Raw genomic sequence first — 21,145 nt, forward strand, 5'->3', positions numbered from 1 at the left:
ACAAGATGCTAGACTCTGTACAAATGGCCATAAAGCCAGTTACATTTTGCAGTTATATTGGGAATATAATTACAACATTTCTTTCCTGCCTTCCATGATTACAGAATAATGATACCTAAAGCCTAATGCTGGGGAGAAGAAAAGTAGATGGTGCTTCAGTTCCCAGGCTTGGAGTCTGAGGTTGAGACCATGAAGGAGAGAGAAGATGAAGAAAGAAGACTGTGCCATGGGGCAGGTGGATTGGCCAGGAGGACTGGCCTGGTGTATGAGCAGTCTAGGTAGAACATGGAAAATGATATCTCACAGCTATTAACAGGAACTATACAAAATAGTCAGTCCAACTGCAATAATTTAAATCTTATTATAAATACCAAGACCTTTGTGCTATATTTGGTACCTTTTTGATTCAAGTGTGGTAATAAATAAATAAATAATATTTACCACATCAAGGTGGCTTTAATTATCATTTCTGTCCAATGATTGAAAGGGAATGAAAAATTACGATGGCATAGGCTACACATTAGTCCTTGTTCCTGTTCTTTCTAGAAAATGTCACAATGTACTTTCAATCATCTTTTTTTTTTCTTTAAGAAGACAACAGGGAAGGATTGTTCCTGTAAGCTGTTATTAGATGTGGAAGTTGAAAGGCGGCCTGCTGCTCCCTGTGGTAGTGCATGTCTAAATCCTCAGAACTCAACAGGCACAAGAGGAAAATCACAAGGCCAAGACCCAGCTCAGCTATCTTATGAATTTGACATCCAGTACAGGGTAGCACAAATGTTCACTGCTGACACCAGTCTGTCTGTCTGTAGGCAACTAATTCTTTGATTATCAGTTGGGTTCTGTGAATATCAAATTTTCTATTTCCTTTGTTAGTATCCAACTGAAAGTCAAAAACAACCCACAGCTGGAAAAAGTATCCAGTCTCTGATTCTGACAGTTGTCTGGCTGCATTAGAGATATGTCTTACACCCAATCTGCTGTTTCAGAAAGCTCAGGGCATCATTCTCTGGGATAAGGTTGTCAGAGGAGGTCTGAGATTATAAGGTCTCATAAGAATATTTTTCTCTGTGTTACTATAGTCTGAAAGCCACTAGACCTAGAAAAACCAACAGGGAGTAAAATGGTGAACTAAGATAAACTGAGAAATATTTCCTACCTGATTCTTTATGGTCTCCTTATGTCCCCAGGTTACACCACCATGGTCAGTAAGAGGAAAATATAAAAAACTATATAAAATAAAATAAAAAACAAAAATATAAAAAATATAAAAATTCACAGTATACTAGCTTTGGACTAGCCAGCTCCTGTCTTTGGGGATGGACAAACAAATGTAGTAGAATCCTCACCATTCAGGAATTATGTTAAGCAGGAAAGTTCATTAACTTCACAGTGGCACAATTGCCACTCCTGGGAAGCTAGGCTCACAGATGCCTACTCAAGGAATTTTCACATCACCTTTCCATGACTCACTGAGCCTTTCCCAGGACCACATCTTCCTCACTGGTTTACAGTGAGATGGAAAGACAGCTTCCTTCGTCCTCTCTCTCATTTCTCTAAGCTCCCCATTCTCACTCTCAAGTACACACCTCCTCCAACTTGCAGGCATAAATATGGGTGAACTCTCTAGGGACTAATTGAAAGCCCTGAGAGCAGTGGGTGTTGTGACATCACTAGAGACATCACAGGGGATGACCAGAGCTCTCCTGGATTCACTAGACTGTTCAGACAAGGGATTGTATATGTCATGGGGAACAGGCTTTTTCTTCCTGTTAATGCTGTTCCTCTACTGAACAGAAGCTGAGGTGCCCATCCCGGGAGACTCTCCTGGGACACAAATGTTGATCACCTCCCTTTCAAAAGCCAGAAGTCTCAGCCACTGAGATTTCTCAGTGTCAGAACAATGGGAAAGTGCTGTGCTTTATTTCCAAATGTGTTAGCTGTGGAGACCTGGGTCAGGATGGAGAGAAGAGCCAGTCCATCAAGTTGGTAGCAGAAGACTTGAGATGTCCACTTTCTTCCTAGGCTTTGGCCGCATGAACTTGTTAGAAGGCAGTTCCAGGTCACCTTTAGCATGTGGAGATTCAGGACGGGAGGGACCTTCTCAGGACGGTCCTGCTTGGAGATGATGGCTGCGGACAGCGATCAGGAAAACAAGATTATTCTGTTTTGTTCTCTTCCGTCAGAGTGTCAGATCTGAGTAATCTTGTATATAGTATATAGTATATTGTATAGTATATATCTCTGTATTCCCTGCTCTGTAATTCAGGCTGTGAGAGACCCATCTCACCAGACACTCCCCAACAGTTGTGTGTCCAAATTTGTCAACAAATGTCCAAATCCTCCATTTCCTAAACAGCTCTCTTCTGCCCCTTAGCCACTTCCAACCTATTCTATAACTGAATTAACCACAGTGTACCCCACCTGGCTGCCTCTAAGTGTGGTCTAAATGTCTCAAATCTAAAAATACCCCATTACTCCATGCAGATCCTATTTTCCAGGAGATGATTGTTTTCTGGAGAGAGATAAAGACCACCAAGCCTGACTATGGACAGTGATGTCTAGCCTGGTCTCGAGTCATTCTTTCCATGGGAAGGTTATAGCTGTAAAGCCCTCTGTGTCCATATAGTTACAAATTTCATATTCTCATGGAAAATACATTTTTGCCCCTCATGGTTAAAATTCTAATCACAATCTCAAAATTAATCATTTTAATATCAAGAATGGATTCTTCAGTAGACCCAGTCATAAATTTAATTTTATTGAGCAAACTTGATTATAAAGGAACCATGTCCAGACAAGCATCCTGACACACTTACATAAGATAGCTGTATGATGTGATGGTGTTCTGTTTTCAGTGGGTGTGTATGTCTTCTCTAGACCTGCCCCAATGTTTTGGAATTGTGAATGAAAGACACACACACACACACACACACATACACTCGTAATTTTAATATGCATTAAACAGTATATTGGGTGAATATTTTTAAACCTTTTGCATCTAACATACTGTTATGATTGAAGAGTTACATTGAATGTATTTCTAATAAAATTGAAGAAATATTTATAAAATGTGTTAAAATTGAAGATTTACATGGAAACTATTTCTGAAACTAAGAAATATAGAGAAAAAAGTGTTAAAAGATTAGAATGCATTGTTAAATAATGGTAAAATAGACAGCATAGAAAATATGTCTTTACTAATTGACTAGGACATAGAAATTTTTTCTGAATAATTAAAGATATTAATGGAAAATATTTCTGATAAAATTGAAGAAGCATAGAAAAGAGTGTTAACATTGAAAATTTTCATGGAAAATAATACAAATAAAATTGTAGACATAGAAAATATTCCTAAACTAATTCAAGAATTGAGTCAAAATATAGTCTGATAACATTAAAGGTTTACATCGAATATATTTCTGAAAAAAATGAAGAAATATGTAAATATGTGTTCAAATTGAAGGTTTTCATGTATAATAATATTCTGATAAATACCCTTTATTTTGATAAAGGGTAGACATATTAAACAGTTCTAAAATAATTGAAGAAGGAAGCACAAGCATTTTCTGATAAAATTCATTTACATAGAAAATATTATTGATAAAATTGAAGAACGGTATACAAAAATTAAATAAATACCAAGAAAAAGTGTTAAAATTGAAAATTTTGATGAACAGTAATAATGGTAAAATGGTTAACATAGAAATATATATACTAAGTGAACAAGAACATAGAAAATTTTCGGATTAAAATTTAATGTGGTGATGGAAAATATTTCTGATAAAAATAAAACTATATTAAAAAGTTAAAATAGAATTCAAGGAAATAATACAATTAAATGGTAGACATAGAAATCATCTAAACTAGTTAAAGAGTTAAGTAGATACATTTTCTGATAAAAAAATGAAGATTTTGATGGAAAATTTTGTCATGTTTTTGAAGAAATATATATAGAAAAGTGGCAAAATTGAATATTTTCATAGAAAATAATTCAGATAAAGTTGTAGACATAAAAAACATCTAAAATATTGTAAAAGATAGTAGAAACATTTTCTGATAGAATTGAAAATGTTCTTAGACAATATTTCTAATAAAATTAAAGAAATACATTGAAAGTGTTAAAATCGAAGAGTTTGTTAGAAAATAATAATGGTAAAAATGTAAACATAGGACATTTACTTTTACTAAATGTTCAAGGACACAGAAAAATATGGTGATAAAACTGAAAGTTTTGATGTAAATTATTTCTGATAAAAATAAAGAAGTATAGAAAAGTGTTAAAATTAAGGATTAACATGGAAATATTATTGATAAAATTGAAGAAAGTTATATAGAAAATATGTCAAAATTGAAGAATATGCTGAAAAATAAGAATGGTTAAATATACCTATATTAATATACTAATACTAATATAATAAATTATTATATTAATTTACTACAAAAATAAAATATACCTGTACTAATTGTTGAAGAACATGGAATACTTTTCTGGTAAAATTTAAAATTTTTAAATTTTTTATTTGGCATATTTTTATTTACATTTCAAATGTTGTCCACTTTCCTGGTTCACCCCTCCCCCAAAAATCCCATGAGCCATTTCTCCTTCCCCAATCAACCCTCCCCCGCTTCCCTGGCCTTTCATTTCTCTACACTAAGGCATCAAGTCTTTCCAGGACCGGGGGCCTCTCCCCCATATGGTATCTAACAAGTTCATCCTCTGTTGCTGATGCGTCTGGGGCCATGGGTAACTAACTCCCTGTGCACTCTTTGGTTGATGGTTTTGTCCCTGGGAGCTCTGGGGGGTACTGGGTGAGTCATATTGTTGTTCCTCCTGTGGCGCTGCAAACCCCTTCTGCTCCTTGGGTCCTTTCTCTAGCTCCCCCATTGGGGACCCTGTGCTCAGTGCAATGGCTGGCTGAGAGTGTCCCCCTCTTTGTTTGTCATGCACTAGCAGAGCCTTCCAGGTGACAGCTGTATCCTGTTCCTGTCACCCAGCACTTGTGGGCATCCACAATAGTGTCTGGGTTGTGTAACTGTATATGGGATGCATCCCTGGGCGGGGCAGTCTCTGGATGCTCTTTCCCTCAGACTCTGCTCAAACTTTTGTCCCTGTATCTCATTCTGTGGGTATTTTTTTCCCTTTCAAAAAAGGACCCAAGGATCCGTACTTTCTTCTTCCTATGTCTTGAGCATCATTTGTTATGTAAATTGTGTCTTGGGTATTCCACGTGTCTACGCTTTTTTATCAAAATCTTCAATTTGATCAATTTTTTCTATGTCCTTAGACAAATTGTATAGGTATATTTTCTATGTAAACTCTTTTACCATTTTGATTTTCCAACTAATTCTTCAATTTTAACTCTTATATTTTTATGTACACAATTTCATCTGAATTGTTTGCCATGAAAAATTTCAATTTAACAATTTTTCTCTATATATCTTCAAAATTTATCAGAAATATTTTCCATGAGAATCATCACTTTTATCAGAAATCTTTTGTATGTACTTGATCATTTAGTAAAATACATTTTCTGTTTATCTTTTTACCATTATTATTTTCCAATAAATTCTTCAATTTTAACACTTTATTTTTCAATTTATTCCTAAAGTTTGCCTGTGCACAAATTTTAGATATGTTTTCTTTGTCATTCTTTTAATGTGTTTTAATTTCAATGACAAATCTCAATTTGAAATATTTTTCTATATATTTCTTCGATTTTATCAGAAATATTTTCCATGAAATCTATCAATTTGATTAGAATTTTTCAATATGGCTTGTCAGATTTGATGTGTTATCTATGTGTATAATTTCATGTGTATTATTTTCATCAAATTCTTCAATTTTAACACATATATTTATATATTTCTCCAATTTCATTGAAAAGGCTTTCTATGAAAGGCTTTTTTTCAGAAAATTTTCTACTTACTCTTTCAATTTGTAAAGGTTTTCAATGCATACTATTTGACAAGTGTCAATTTCTATCAAAATATTCAATTTTAACATTTCTTTCTATATATTTCTTCAATTTTATCACATATTTTCAATGATATCTCCCATTTTATCTCAAAATTGTTCTACAAGCTTTGTCAGTTTGCATTAATACAGACTCTATTATGGGAAATTATTTTCCATCCAATATTTGAATTTCAAACTTTTTTCTATATATTTCTTTCATTTTTTTCAAAAATGTTTTTCCATGTAAATTTTCTATTTATTCAAAATTTTCAGTGTGAGTATTCATTTAGTTTAGGAATGTTTTCTACTTACATCTCCTTTAATTTGGATTCCAAGTTTCAATATTAACCCATTTTTCTATATATTTGTTCAATTTTATCAAAACAATTTTCCATGAAAATCTTCAATTTCATCTGATTATTTTACTACATGTAGTGTCAATTTGTTTTGATATACTAACTATGTATACACCTTAATTTACATTATTTTTATCGAATTCTTCACTGTAAAATTTTTTCTTATATATTTCTTAAATTGTATCAGATATTTTTCCATGAAATCTTTGATTCAATCAGAAAAGTTGTCTACATTGCTTGTCAGTTAGTATAGATACATTTTCTCTTAGTAATATTTTATCTATATTATGTTCTATCCTATTCTCAGTTTGACATATCTTTCTTTATATTTCTTCCATTCTTTTGAAATCACTCCCACAAACATCTGGAATTCTATCAGAAAAGTTCTCTACATCTTTTGTCAGTTAGTATTCATGAATTTATTACTACTATCATTTTGACTATATCATTTCCCTTTGAATTCATCTATTTTAACCCTTTTTCTATATATTTCTTCAATTTACCTGAAAGTATTATATTTATAATTCCTATTAATTATTTTAAAAATGTTTTCCATGTCAGCTATTTAACTGTAATATTTTCCATCCACAGCTGCTGTTGACCATGGTTGGGGAATTAGACAACAAATTGTCAGTTTTCTATAGCAAAAATGGAGTGGGTGAGTGCGTAGGTGGAGGAGTACCCATGGGAAGGTAGGAGGGAGTGAAATGGGTGCTTCCTGATTGGTAACCTGGAAGGGGAATAATATGTGAAATGTAAACAAACAGAATAATCAATCAAAAGGAAAGAATAAATGAAACAGACCTTTGTAAAATTAATAATAGGTTTACTGCTACTTATTGAAACTAGTCAAGAGTTCTCTGTCCCTCCTGTCAGATGAGGATGTAGCTGAGTACATATTATTTCTAAATAATATATGGGTGCACCATTTCCTGTTACCAACTACTGGGAAGCCATGTTCAAGTGTGCCTACTACAGGAAATTTCACTTCACTGTTACATGACTCACTGTGCCTTTCCCAGGACCACATCTTCATTTCTGGTTTACAGTGAGATGGAAAGCCAGCTTCCTTCGTTCTCTCTCTCATTTCTCTAAGCTCACCATTCTCACTCTCAAGCACACACCTCCTCCATCTTGCAGACATAAATATGGGTGAACTCTCTAGGGACTAATTGAAAGCCCTGAGAGCAGTGGGTGTTGTGACATCACTGGTGACATCACAGGGGATGACCAGAGCTCTCCAGGATTCACTAGACTGTTCAGACAAGGGATTGTGTATGTCATGGGGAACAGGCTTTGCCTTCCTGTTAATGCTCTTCCTCTACCGAACAGAAGCTGAGGTGCCCATCCCGGGAGACTCTCCTGGGACACAAATGTTGATCACCTCCCTTTCAAAAGCCAGAGGTCTCAGCCACTGAGATTTCTCAGTGTCAGAACAATGGGAAAGTGCTGTGCTTTATTTCCAAATGTGTTAGCTGTGGAGACCTGGGTCAGGATGGAGAGAAGAACCAGCCCATCAAGTTGGTAGCAGAAGACTTGAGATGTCCACTTTCTTCCTAGGCTTTGGCCGCATGAACTTGTTAGAAGGCAGTTCCAGCGTCACCTTTAGCATGTGGAGATTCAGGACGGGAGGGACCTTCTCAGGACGGTCTTGCTTGGAGATGATGCCTGTGGAGAGGGATCAGGAGAACAAGATGACTCAGATCTGACACTGTGACTGAGTGATGAAAACAAAGGGTATAGTGCATTCTTTGTTTTCCATGCTCTGTCAGTCAGGCTGTGAGAGACCCACCTACACAGACACTCCCCAACAGTTGTGTGTCCAAATTTGTCAACAAATGCCCAAATTCTCCATTTCCTAAACAGCTCTCATCTGTCCCTCAACCACTTCCAACCTATTCTATTACTGATTTAACCATAGTATGCCACACCCGACTGCCTCCAAGTGTGGTCTAAATGCCTCAAATCTAACAACACCCCACTACTCTATACAGATCAAATCCCAGCAACTACATGGTGGCTCACAACCATCTAAAATGAGATCTGACGACTTCTGAAATTTCTTAAGACATCTACAGGATATTTACATACAATAAATAAATAAATAAATCTTTTAAAAAAGAAAACTTAAAGGATGGTCTTATTGCGAAGAATTCAATTATTGTCCAAGAATGTTTTAGATATCTTAGAGGTTTTGTCCCCATACGAAATTAAGTACTGTCCTTGAAGTATCTGCCAAAAAATTAAGATGAAAATGTGAGGGGACTTGTATTAAATCTGATGATTGCTTTTAGCTTATTGTCCTCATGTTATGTTAAGTTTACATATTCTTGAACATGGGAGATCTTTCAGTCTTATTTATTTATTTATTTATTTATTTATTTATTTTCATTTTTATTACGTTCATTTTTTCAGACCAGTTCTTAGCTCTCTCCTGGCACACCATCCAAGAATGACCCATCCCATTCCTCTTACCCCCTGTCTCCAATACCATGTCTCAATCCTCCAACACAGCTCAAAGTACTAGAAAAAGGTCATCAATAAAATCATTAAAAAAAAATTCTTCTCCACCTTAAAAAGATGCTGGCCATAAATATACAAGAAGTCTATAAATCTCCAAACAATTTAGGCAAAAAAATAAAATTTTCTTGTCATACAATATTCAAAACACGAAATGTGAGAGCCGATCCTGTGCCACAGTTCTCCATACCCAAATACTGCAGTGAGAGAGCGGGTATCCCAGGAGTGCTGACAAGCCTCTGAGTAGAGGTAAGAATACCACTTCTGCTCAAAGGGACCCCGACAGAGCACTCAGTTGGAAAGAACTGAGCAGCTGCCTGGGCCATGATCCTTTTATTCTCTGCCTGCACCCAGAGCTGATCCCCTGCCTCAGTGCTCCACATTCAAATTCTGTGTGGAGAGAGTTGATCTCCCAGAAATTCCATCACACCTGTAAGCTCCACTTCTGCTCAAATCCCCGGACCATGAGTGAGCCACACAGAGCCATCAGAACCCAGGAAGCAAGGGACAGCTGGGGACAGAATCCTTCTGGATTCTGTCTGCACCTTGGAGGTAGCTGATTATGTGCCAATTATTTCCATACAAAAATTTCTCCTGGAGAGAACTGTTCTCTCAGGAGTACTGACTCACAGACTCACAGGAGAGACAAGCCTCAATCAGAGACAGATCAGCTAAGATCAGAGATAACCAGAGAACAGGACACAAGGGCAGAAATCATAAGCAACAGAACCCATGGCAAATTGGTATCATCAACATCTAGTTCTCCCACCAGAGCAAGCCCTGGATGCCCCAACACACAAGAAAAGGAAGCTTCTGATTTACAATCATATCTCATGATGACGATAGGGGACTTTAAGAAGAGCATAAATAACTCTATTAAAGAAATACAGAACACAGGAAAACATCCAGTACCCCTTAATGAGGGCACACAAAAATCCCTTAATGGTTTTCAGAAAAAGGCAAATAAAAAGGGGAAGGAATTGAACAAAACCTTCCGGGATCTAAAAATGGAAATAGATACAATAAAGAATTCATAAAGGGAGACAACCCTGGAGATAGAATACCTAGGAAAGTGATCGGTAGTCATAGATGCAAACATCAATAAAATGCAAGAAAGAGAAGAAAGAATCTCGGGTGTAGAAGATGCTGTAGAAAATACTGACTGAAAAGTCAAAGAAAATGTAAATGCAAAAATTTCTTAACCTAAAATATCCAGGAGATCCAGGACAAAATGAGAAGGCCAAATCTAAGGTAATAGGTAGAGATAAGAGCAAAAATTCCCAACCTAAAGGGCCAGTAAATATCTTCAACAAAATTACAGAGGAAAACTCCCCTAACCTTAAGAAAGAGATGCCCATGAATATACCAGACGACTAAAGAACTCCAAATAGAGTGGAGTTAACATAAATGGAGAAACAACATATTCCATGACGAAAACAAATGTACACAATATACTTCTACAAATTCAGTCCTAAAATGTATAATAAATGGAAAATGCCAACAAAAGGAGGGAAACTCCACCCTAGAAAAAGCAATAAAGTAGTCTTTCAAAAAGCCCAAATAAGATAACGGATAAGATAATGGAGCGGTTACACAAGATTTGCTGATCCAAATATTGACGGGGGATTCTGGCGCTCGGAGGGGGTTTTTTGGCATACATACAGCTCGGGCCATCAGCAATGTAAGAGGGCGATTTATTTTGTTAGCAGGAGGTCACTTCGACGTTAGTAAACTGCATCCAAGAGACAGGAGACAGGAGACTCCAGTCCAGATGGTGTATGACCCATAGGAGTTTTCCCAGGCACGCCCCTTATCTTTTATGGACGGTCTGTTTGTGGAATGACTCAATCACAACCTTGCTTCAAGCTTGTCCGGCGTGCCCGGGCTCTAAGTCTGCCTGCTGCCTCAATTATGGATTCTGAGAAATCTTTGCTCCTGTCAATGTCTACCATTTATCTGTATTATTTTTCAATTATAACCTTCACTATTTCAAGTTCTACTTAATTTTTTCACAAATATTTTCAGTAAATGTTTCTACTACCTTTTTCAATTAGTTTAGAAATGTTTTATATGTCTAATATTTTATCTGTATTATCTTTTCTGATATCTTAAATTATAATACATTTCCTGTATATTACTTCAATTGTATTAGAAATATTTTCCATCAAAATCTTCAATTTTATTAAAATTGTTTCTAGGTTCTTGGACAATATTCTAGGTATATTTTCTATGTTTACTGTTTTACTATTATTATTTTCCAACTAATTCTTCAATTTTAGCACATATCTATATATATTTCTTCAATATTACTTGAATATTAGTTAAGAGAAACTTTAATTTTATCAGAATGTATTTCTATTTATTTTTTAAATTATTTAGAGATGTTTTTCTGTAAACAATATTATCTGAATAATTTCCCATGAAAAATCTTTAATTTAAAACTACTTTTCTATACACTGCTTCAATTTTATCAGAAATATTTTCCATGAAAATCATCAATTTAATAAGAAAATGTTTGTAAGTGCTTCATTTAGTAAAGATGATTTATCTTTTACCATTATTATTTTCCAACAGATTCTTCAATTTTAACACTTATTTTTCAATTTTTTCCAAAAATTGAGTGTGCCTACACATTTAGTTTTCTTTGTCAACTTTTTATGTGTATTTGTTTTCAATGCCAAATCTTAATTTTAAATAAATTTTCTGTATATTTCTTCAATTTTATAAGAAGTATTTTCCATGAAAGCCAACAATTTGATTAGAATTTTTTAACATGGTTTGTCAGTCAGTTTTGATGTATTATCTATGTGTACACTTTCATGTGTATTATTTTACATCAAATTCTTCAATTTTAATACACATATTTATATATTTCTTCAAATTCAGTGAAATTGTCACATTGGCATCACTGTCAGTCACTCAGAGACTGCTGGCCCTGCCCCTGATGTCACGCCAACCCCGCCCCTCGCCCATGTATCTCAGCCCCGGGCGGGAGCCATGTTGGATTCCCTGACTGTCACCCAGCAACCGCTGGCCGCGCCCCCTGACGTAACCCGAGCCTTGCCCCTGGTCCATGACCATGCACCTCAGCCCCTGGCGGGCGCCATGTTGGCGTCCCTGTCTGTCACCTGGCAACCGCTGGCACCACCCCTGACGTCACTGCAGCGCCCGCCCTGCATCCAGCCTCCTGGAATGTTGTCATTTCCTGTCTAATTTTTATGAATGAAAGTGGGCTGGGAGTTTGAATGTGCGCGTTCGTCGGAGTTCTGGCAGAGGTGGGAAGAGGTGAGCGCACGCATTTAGCGACTGCTGTGATTGCTGAGCTTCCTGGGCTCTGAGCAGCCTGGCCTGGAATTGTGGAACGGGACTGCATTCATGTGCGCATCCAGATGAAGATAGTGCTCCATGCTGCGGGTGTCTGTGAGCTCTGGAGTAACTCTGGGCTATCCACCTGTTGTCTCCACAGAAGCAGTCTGTGAGTTTGGAGAGGCCAGGCAAGACACGGGCTTCCCGCTCTGTAAAGTTTTCTGTGGGGCGGAGTGCAAACCGTCTCTGTGCTCTGGGCAGGGACGGTGGATGGGCAAGACGCGGGCTTCCCGCTCTGGAAAGTTTGCAGCAGGACAGAGTGCAAACCCTCTCTGTGCTCCTCCAGGCGGGGACAGTGGATGGGCAAGGCGCAAGCTTCCCGCTCTGCTCTGGAAAATTTGCAGGGGGACAGAGTGCAAACCCTCTCTGTGCTCCTCCAGGAAGGGACAGTGGCTGGGAAAGGCACAGACTTCTCGCTCTGGAAAGTTTACAGTGGGGCGGAGTGCAAACCCTCTCTGTGCTCCTCCAGGCGGGGACAGTGGCCTCCTGGCATGACCCTCCTGCGGGAACAGAAGCCGAGCCTGGCCGCCATGGATCGCTGGGCTGTGCGCCGGGTCCTGGCTTCTGGCTGTGAGCTGGTGAAACAGGAAGGGAATTCACAGGCCAGTAAACTGAATCCTGTTCCTTAAAGACACAGGCTGGGCTGAGAAAAGACAAAGACCTGGTAGAGTTTACAGAGTTCTGGGCTGGCGCTTTCCCAAGGAACATTAATGATCAAGTTGCAGCTGGCTGGGGTCAAAGGCTGTGGGATGGGCGGGGCTAGGTCCCAGGGTAACTTGATTTTTTGTTTGTTTGTTTGTTTTTTAATTTTGTTAATTTCTGTAGTAGTTTTTTTTTAATTGCTTTACTTTAGATGCTTAGTGTTTCAATTACTGTGCAGTAAAGGGACTTTTCCCCAATCTCTTTGGTATTTTGCATGCTTTTACATTAACTCTGGCTATATATTTATAATAACTCTGGCTATTCTTACACAGGCACCTTCTTTAGTTTAGGACATTTTCATTTAGGATTTTATTGGAAATGTTTTCTAGATATTTATGCTGATTGATCTTCTTCACTCTCGCCCTCACCTTCTCCATCTGAGGTTTTCCTTGTGGGTGTGCAGCTTGAATGCTTCTCTGTGTCCTGCTCTGAGCTCTGCTGTTGTGTGCTGTGAGGGGACCTCAGGGAAATGCTGAAATCAAGACATGGTGAGTACACAATATCTGCCCACAATGGGGAGGAACATGTGGCTGAGCTGTATGCACTGGGGTGGTGGATCCTCTATGGGGTTGGATCAGAAACATCAGCCATATGTGACTTCCTGTGAGGTTTCTAGTGGTGCTATTTACTTCATAGTTCAGGCCATGATCTCTGACTAATTTCAGTATTATGGCTGATTGTAATTCTGTCCAAAACATCTGGACCAGTTGCTTTTTTGTAGCAGCATGGGTGGTTTCTGTGACTATGCATCACCTGTGTCCAAACCTTTTTGTCTTTTATAATATACATTAAGAAGGCAAGGTTAGGACTGGAGAGATGTCTCAAAGGTGAACAACTCTGGTTGTTCTTACACAGGCCATTAGTTTAATTCTTAGCAACCACATGGTGGCTCATAACTATATGGAATGGGGTCTGGTGCACTCTTCTGGCCTGCAGGAATACATGCAGGGAGAACATTGTATAAGTAATGAATTAATGCCTTAAAAAATAGAAGACAGATATGAATCTAATAGTTCTGATTTCATACATTACTCGTTCTTTTGTTTACAATGTTTTTTGGCTGTAGCTTTTTTTATATTTATTTAATATGTTTAGTGTTGTGATTATTACGTAGCAAAGGGACTTTTTCCCCATTGTTTGGTATTTTTGATGTTTCTTGTACATTAACAGGCACCTGTTTTGCTTTAGAAAAATTTTCCATTCATTGTTTCATTATTTCCCTGGTAGAGGGAACGGCAGTAAAAAGATAGTATTTGACTTTGTCCTCCTGTGAAAAGTCACTGTGCACAAACAGAGCACACAGTTTGTGCGTCTCAAATTTCTGAAATGTCTCAACAATATCCGTGAGCATCCACATCTCTGCACAGCACAGTCTCTGGATTGTGAACTCAGTACTCACCAGCTCAAGCTCACCCGTGCCATGTAGACATCCACAACATCTGGTGTGTTTGTCCTCACAATGGCCGCCCCCCTTGAACTTTAACCTGTGACGTCGCTGCTGCCTCCCCTGTCTCACTCTACAGTGCACACAGTGACCTGCTTCTCGTGTCCTGTTCTGCAGGCAAAAGCCACGCTGCACCTGCGAATCCGTTTCCTGTGGCTGCAAAGGCGAGTTCGCTGCAGGACGCCAACATGGACGCCGACCTCGACAGCATCTTGTGCTGGTTCTGGACAGCAGAGGGTTCTTTAAACACAAAAACAGTAAGTCAATAACAATAATAATAGAAAAGGCTTTTCAGAGAGGTTTTAGAAATCTTGCTTCAGTTGTTCATAAACAAAATAAAGAAGGTAGACACCTGAAAATGCTCAAAGATAAGAAATTAAGAATCTTATTTCCATTAGGCTGTCCAAATAGGCCAGAAATAGAGTAAACCAATTTTTAGGAAGAATCATCAAGATGTCTAAAAACAACTATTTGTTATTATTAAAAAGGAAAATTGAAAATGTTGCTTACCTGATGTGGGGAGAAAAAATTATCAAGTTAGGCATGGTAGCACACGCCTGTGATTCTGGCACTTAGAAGGCTGAAGGGAATTGTGAGTTCTAGGCTATCCTGGCTACATAGTGAGACTAAGGCTCAAGAAAAGAAGGGAAAGTAGAGGGAGGAAGGAGGAGGATGGGGGGATTTATTGAAGAATTCTTATTAGATCAACCTCTCAGGAACCAATTGGTCACCGTAACCATTCATAGGATGTTCTTGTTGAATGGAGTGTTCAAATGACAGCCCTCAGCCCCCTGAGGAAGAGGCAGAGGAACACATGTCATCCTCATGTCCATGGTAACACTGAGGGGCATGGACTGTTCTCAGCCTCAGCCTACAGTGAGGACATTGAGGCTCAGAGGGGCCAAGGTAGCTTGGCCACAAGCACTTGATGATTACAGGCCCAGCCAGGCTCACATACTGTGAGGTAACCCCACATTGCACATTGCTTTGGTCAAATGCATCTGACTTTCATGTTATAACAAGCTAGGTGGAGGAGAGACTCTTGTTTAGTGACCATGTCATAACTGAGAGCTGCAGCCGAGATCTGAAGACAAAATGTCCCCTTCTTTGGTTTTCTTTTTTGTTGTTGTTGTTGTTTTTTGTTTTTTGTTTTTTTGGGGTTTTTTGTTTGTTTGTTTGTTTGTTTTGTTTTGTTTTTGTTTTTTCGTTACAGGGTTTCTCTGTATAACCCTGGCTGTCCTGGAGCTCACTCTGTAGACCAGGCTGGCGTCAAACTCAGAAATCCTCCTGCCTCTGTCTCCTAGAGTACTGGGATTACAGGTGTGCGCCATCACTGCCCGGCTTAAATGTCCCCTTCTTTAATGTAAAAATTTCAAGACATTGGGGATCCCCAGGTCATATACTGCAAGAGATTCCAGGGCCTGAGGGACCCTTGAGTGTATAGATTTAGCCCTAGTTTAATGGCTTTGGTAGGGCCTATTGACTCTAGAACTGGATGACTGAGCTATACCAGCATCACCTGTGGTGTCTATGAATGTGGGCATCCCTGCCCTTTGCTGCCCCCTTCAAAGCATGGGCATAGATAAAGACACACCAAGAGTCCCAGCTTCCTTGTGGGATCCTTGGGCTCAGATCTGTGATTGCATATACTGAAGGGCATTGGAAAACGAAGGGAAGGCTAAGGATTCTAAACCTATCTGCTGAGGCAGAAAACATTCAAACCTGTGTTTATGATTGACTACCTCTAATATTTTTCTAACAAATTACCTGGAATGGTTACTTCCTATAAGATATTATGCTATGATCTTTCCCTCAAACAATGAGGCTTAGGCTTCAGAGAGTGTATGCCATTACATCGTTAATGAATAAAAGGAATGAAACAGATCAATGTTCGTAGTACATTCCCAACCTGAGTCCTCTCTAGGATGTCCATGGAAAGGTGGACATTCATATTTGTACTTATACTGAATATTGGCAAAAACATTTCCCACAATGTAGGTAACATTTAAGCTTTAGTCATGAAGCTGTGCTCTGAGAAACAAAATCTGTCATATACTAGGTGATCAATGCAAATTTCATTTTAATTAATTGATAGATCTTTAGATACAGCCCATTATACTTAAGCCACTTTAAACGCCATAAAATTACCATATATATGGTAAGATATAGCTGACTATTTTATACAATATAATTACAGTCATATACCTAGTCTGTTCCTTTTTGTCAATGATGTCAATTGTAGTCATTTGAAAATCCTTTGACTTTTCAGCTAACCTTAATTTCATGACATCAGAACGCATGCTCTGACTGAATCAGGGTTTCTAGAGTGACCACAGTGCCAGTGGCATAAGACTTGCAGGTGTAGTAATTGTGTGTTCACTCCTGGCCTCTAGCTAAGGTTTCCTGAATTGAGTTTGGGCAGATGAGGGTGGGAAGTTCCCATTCAATCCTCAAGTACAGTGAAGTCTGAGGCCACTGGACACACACACACACACACACACATGCACATGCACGCACACACACACACACGCTCACACATGCTCACACACATTCACACATGCTCACACATACTCACACACATTCACACATGCTCACACTCACACTTATACACATGCTCACACACACATGCTTACCCACACGTACACACACTCATACATGCACACTAATACCCACGCTCACACACATTCACGGGCACACACACTCTCTCTCCTTCTCTCTCTCTTTCTCTCTCTCTCTCTCTCTCTCTCTCTCACACACACACACACACACACACACACACAAACACACACACACACACACACACACACACACACACACACACAGTGAGGTCAGTGAGCTTTGCCCATGATTCTTTGCACAATAGCTAACTATGGAAGCAAATATCAATATAAATTTTCATCCCTCTTGCTCCCATCCAAAACCTTTTGCCAGGAGCTGTTTTAGAATTGTCTTGATTGACAGTAGAGTGCCTGCAGATGCCTGCACATGTTGTAATGGGTTGTTCCATATCTAAGGACTGAAGTAAAGAAAAGAAAAGCAGTTAAAATAATAATAGAAAAATGAAGACAAGCACATTAATACCTGCAGATTGAGTTTAGCAAGAGCCAGTATATTAAACATAGTGGGTAAAGTGAGGTAATTTAGAATAAAATTTTGTCTGGAGGAACTGAAGTTTTTCATTTTATGGTTGTTTTACGAGCATCGATGTTTGAAGAGCATCAATATGGGGGTGGAGAGATGCTCTGGGATTGAGAACACTTACAGTTAATGTATTGCACAGGCCTCAACATGGCTGACGAACCATCCCTAACTCTAGTTCTAGGGGAACTTAATGCCTTATTAAGGTTTCTGCAGGCACTGTATATATGTGACCCACACACATACACACATGCAGACCCAATCACCAATGAATGTAAAATAAGAAAAAAATAGTATCAATATCCCAACCAATGTCAAGAACCTGGGAGATCCTAGAGATAGGATAAAGAAGACATTAGTTTCATATCTTAAGGCGTTAAGAAGAAAGACAGGTATAAATCTCAGGGACAATGAAAAGTTAGACAGAAATGCATGGCTCAAATATAACGCCACATGGGGCATGATTTTAAGCAGATGGTTGAAAGCCAGAAAGGATTCCATCTGCATTTTCTCAGCTGAAGGGATCATAAGACTGGGGAATCTCAGCAGAAAACAGGTATTACAATGGTTACTATGTCATAAGAATGATTTGTTTTGTTTTTTTAAACCCACAGCCCCTGCTGTGAACAGAACACAAATGCTAGCACCCTTATGAAATGTAAAACACAAGCACAGAAAATAGAGATTAAGAGGGGACAGAGGAAGGGCAGGCATGCTCTGGGCTTCTTTCTGCTGAGTGGGTAATATGGATGTGCCCACTATTGGTTAAAGAGAACCAGTAGAGGTTAGAAAGTGCCAAACCAGTACAGAGAATGCACAGAAGCAATCCAACCCACTTATAAAGTGGAGAGTCACTAGACAATATCTAACGATAGCAGTTCAAGAAATACTGGTGCTGACATCAGAACTAATTCCAGAAATTGTTACAGGCAGTTTCACCCCGCCTTTCTCTTGAGAATTTCTGCCATTACAGGTCCTACGGGTAGCCTCATTTAGGGGCGCAAAACACGAGGAGCAGACCCCTACTCCCTCAACCACCCACCCCACCCCACCCCTGCCATCACACATGCAATCAAAGAAACAACCATGCTCTGCATCACATAATCCAGGCTTAACTACAGGTGTGTGCTTATATCGCCTCAAACCAAATTAACTTCTGCATTTTCTGGCCACTGTCCCAACTAGGGACATGAAAATGATTTATTAAAAGCATGCTGTGTCAGTAACTTCATCTGCTTCCTGTGGCTGTGGCAAGCCAGTTCTTCTCTAATGCTGGGCTCTTTGAAGTCGGCAGGTTTGGGTTATTCACCTGGCTTTGAGCCTGTTGACAATGAACTAACTGGTAAGACTAGTATACATTGAAAAGCCTCCGTGGGATTTGGGTGTGAACTGGGAATTCCCTGCTGCTACTCAGCTGCTTATCCAGCACAGAGCACGATTAACTTTGCAGTGTATGTTTCAAACTCTTCATGTTTCCCTTGTTGTTTTTTGTAACCAATCATATTTTTACTACATAGATTTCTCATCCTCGAGAACTGGGGTGCATCATATACAAGTTTACGCTTTGTCATTTTGCTGTCTTCTACAACTTCCTATCCTCTGACATCTTACTAAGAAATGTATTAAGGGATTGCCTTAAAACCTTCTCATTGATGTTTCACTGTCTCAAATACCGTTTGGTGAGCGTTAGAGTGTTTCATGAGTGATGTGTGTTGGTCCTGCGTGACTACGTTTAAAGGCATTCGATAGCCAGCCCTCATGCCCTGTTGCCTATTTTCATCTAGATGCACATCATCCTGTGCGGCTGGCTTTACTGCAAATAATTGTTTGTGAGATATAATACTTTCTGTTAGTGTGTATGCTCAGTGGGTAGAGATGCAGGGCACTGCTAAATCTATCGTTCCGATAACGTGTGAAGTATCTCTGCCCCACTTTCTATATGAGTCCCTAGGTTAGAAGACACGAGTACTTTCCACTTTTCACGTCTCCCTAGTGTGGAATATCCCACCATGCACTTTGGTTTGTGCAGTTCTTGCCATTTTTTGCAAGTTTCCTCAATGCTGACCATTACAGTTCTCCTAACGCAGATGGTATTGTTCCTTTAGAGGAGGGCTCTGAATTGAAGAAGCACAGGCATTAAGTAACCTTTGAACATGAACACTTTCTCTGAGACTCTCTGATTCTTTATGCCTACCCAACACCTTGCCCCTATTCCACTGAGTGTTAAAGATATAAAAGCAAACTAGTGTACCAAAGTTTGACCTCTGTGTATCACCCAAGAATGCTCCAGCCTTTTTTCATCTTGGAGCCATTCAGCTCGATGAAGAAAATGCTTGGATCCACTATTTCCTCTTGATTGGCTCTTTCTTTGCATTGCCTTCACTATTCTGTATTAATGGGTAATCTTGCTGAGTTCAAGTAGAGGAAACAGAGTTTATCAAATGATCACTGGGGAGAGAAAGCAATGAATGTTAATCTGTTTAACACTTCAGAATAGCAATTCAGTCTTACAACTGTAAGGAACCTGTTGACACAGTTGAAATTCTAGTGTATTTTTAACGGCACCTACAATACTACTTAAGGTTAAATGACATCATTACAGAAGATATGAAGTAAATCTGGTATATCATCTAAATGACTTCTTAAAACAACATCATCTTTTACTCCAAAAATAGCAAAATATTTAATATGTCAGTTATAAACTTCAAAAAAATTTGAAGAACAACTTGAAAATCTTAAGATCCTTTTTAAATAGCATTCTTTTTGTAAGGATAAGTTTGTCTGAATTATTCCAGTTTGTTTTTGTTTTTGTTTTTGTTTTTGTTTTTTACTATGTTAAAGCTATAGTAAAATACTGCAGGTCCCTTAGTATTCATAATTCTCACTAATGCAACTAATTCAGCAACTAGAGGAAAAACTTCATTCCACCTAACTGACTAATAACTAATATTTATTTCCATAGTTGGAATGTTAAAGATCTAGAATCTAATAATGCTGTTTATGTCTCAGCAAATACAGGCGAGACAGAAGTGGTCTTTGTCCCAACATTTGGACCTTGTTGTTTGAACCTTTACAGAAGTCCCAGAGAGTACACAGGATTTCCAGATCCCTATGATGAGCTGAATACAGGAAAGATTGGTTTATCATTTGCGGCTGTGATTAATGGACACTGGTGAATGGGATCCCTTCTTACAAAAGTAATAAGTATCTCATGGGAGAGGCATTTACATTCTTCACTCCTAATGCAGACCTGCCACTCAGCTGATAAAGTGTTAAAGGAGAGAATTCTTACTCTTCTTACATCTTAGAAATAAAGACTACAAAAAGGATCAGAAGACCAGGCACCTTTAATCTCAGCACTCAGGAGGAGGAGGAGGCAGGTAGATCTCTGTGAGCTTGAAGGCAGCCTGGCCTTTACAGTGAGTTCTCGGTCAGTCAGAGCTACATAACAAGATCCTATATGAGAGAGAGAGAGAGAGAGAGAGAGAGAGAGAGAGAGAGAGAGAGAGAGAGAGAGAGAGAGAGAGAGAGAGAGAGAGAAGGATCCTGGTGACTGAGTCATACAGTGGGGTAAGTGAAATCCCACAACCGTCCACTCAACTTCACATTAATGGAAAACATCAACAAAGCAGATGACCAATGCTGGCCTCCTTCTCTAAT

At 38.7% G+C, this 21,145-nt stretch overlaps 2 protein-coding genes across 37 annotated transcripts in view; both read left to right on the plus strand.

Moving 5' to 3' along the window:
* Positions 1 to 449, plus strand: part of LOC127676135 (myoferlin-like) — a 68,417-nt gene extending 67,968 nt beyond the window's left edge. For all 3 annotated transcript variants that reach the window (XM_052172062.1, XM_052172065.1, XM_052172069.1), the window contains one exon: positions 105 to 449. The gene's annotated coding sequence lies outside the window, so the exon portion shown is untranslated. The remainder of the gene's footprint in view (positions 1 to 104) is intronic.
* The window catches only part of LOC127676136 (myoferlin-like), a 106,230-nt gene that overhangs the window by 68,900 nt on the left and 16,185 nt on the right, over positions 1 to 21,145 (plus strand). For 3 of the 34 annotated variants that reach the window (XM_052172095.1, XM_052172094.1, XM_052172093.1), the window contains exons 2-3: positions 13,286 to 13,391; positions 14,465 to 14,604. The exons of 19 other annotated variants lie outside the window; for them this stretch is intronic. In XM_052172095.1, coding sequence (XP_052028055.1) covers positions 13,373 to 13,391; positions 14,465 to 14,604 — 159 coding nt within the window. In that variant the 5' untranslated portion in view covers positions 13,286 to 13,372. Of the gene's footprint in view, positions 1 to 12,056; positions 12,121 to 12,213; positions 12,311 to 12,783; positions 12,866 to 12,972; positions 13,392 to 14,464; positions 14,605 to 20,494; positions 20,994 to 21,145 lie in introns of those variants that run through there. 12 more of the 34 variants (XM_052172082.1, XM_052172107.1, XM_052172096.1 and 9 more) reach the window with 11 other exon arrangements.

This window comes from Apodemus sylvaticus, unplaced genomic scaffold, assembly GCF_947179515.1.
Source record: "Apodemus sylvaticus unplaced genomic scaffold, mApoSyl1.1 scaffold_66, whole genome shotgun sequence".
Classification (NCBI taxonomy): domain Eukaryota; kingdom Metazoa; phylum Chordata; class Mammalia; order Rodentia; family Muridae; genus Apodemus; species Apodemus sylvaticus.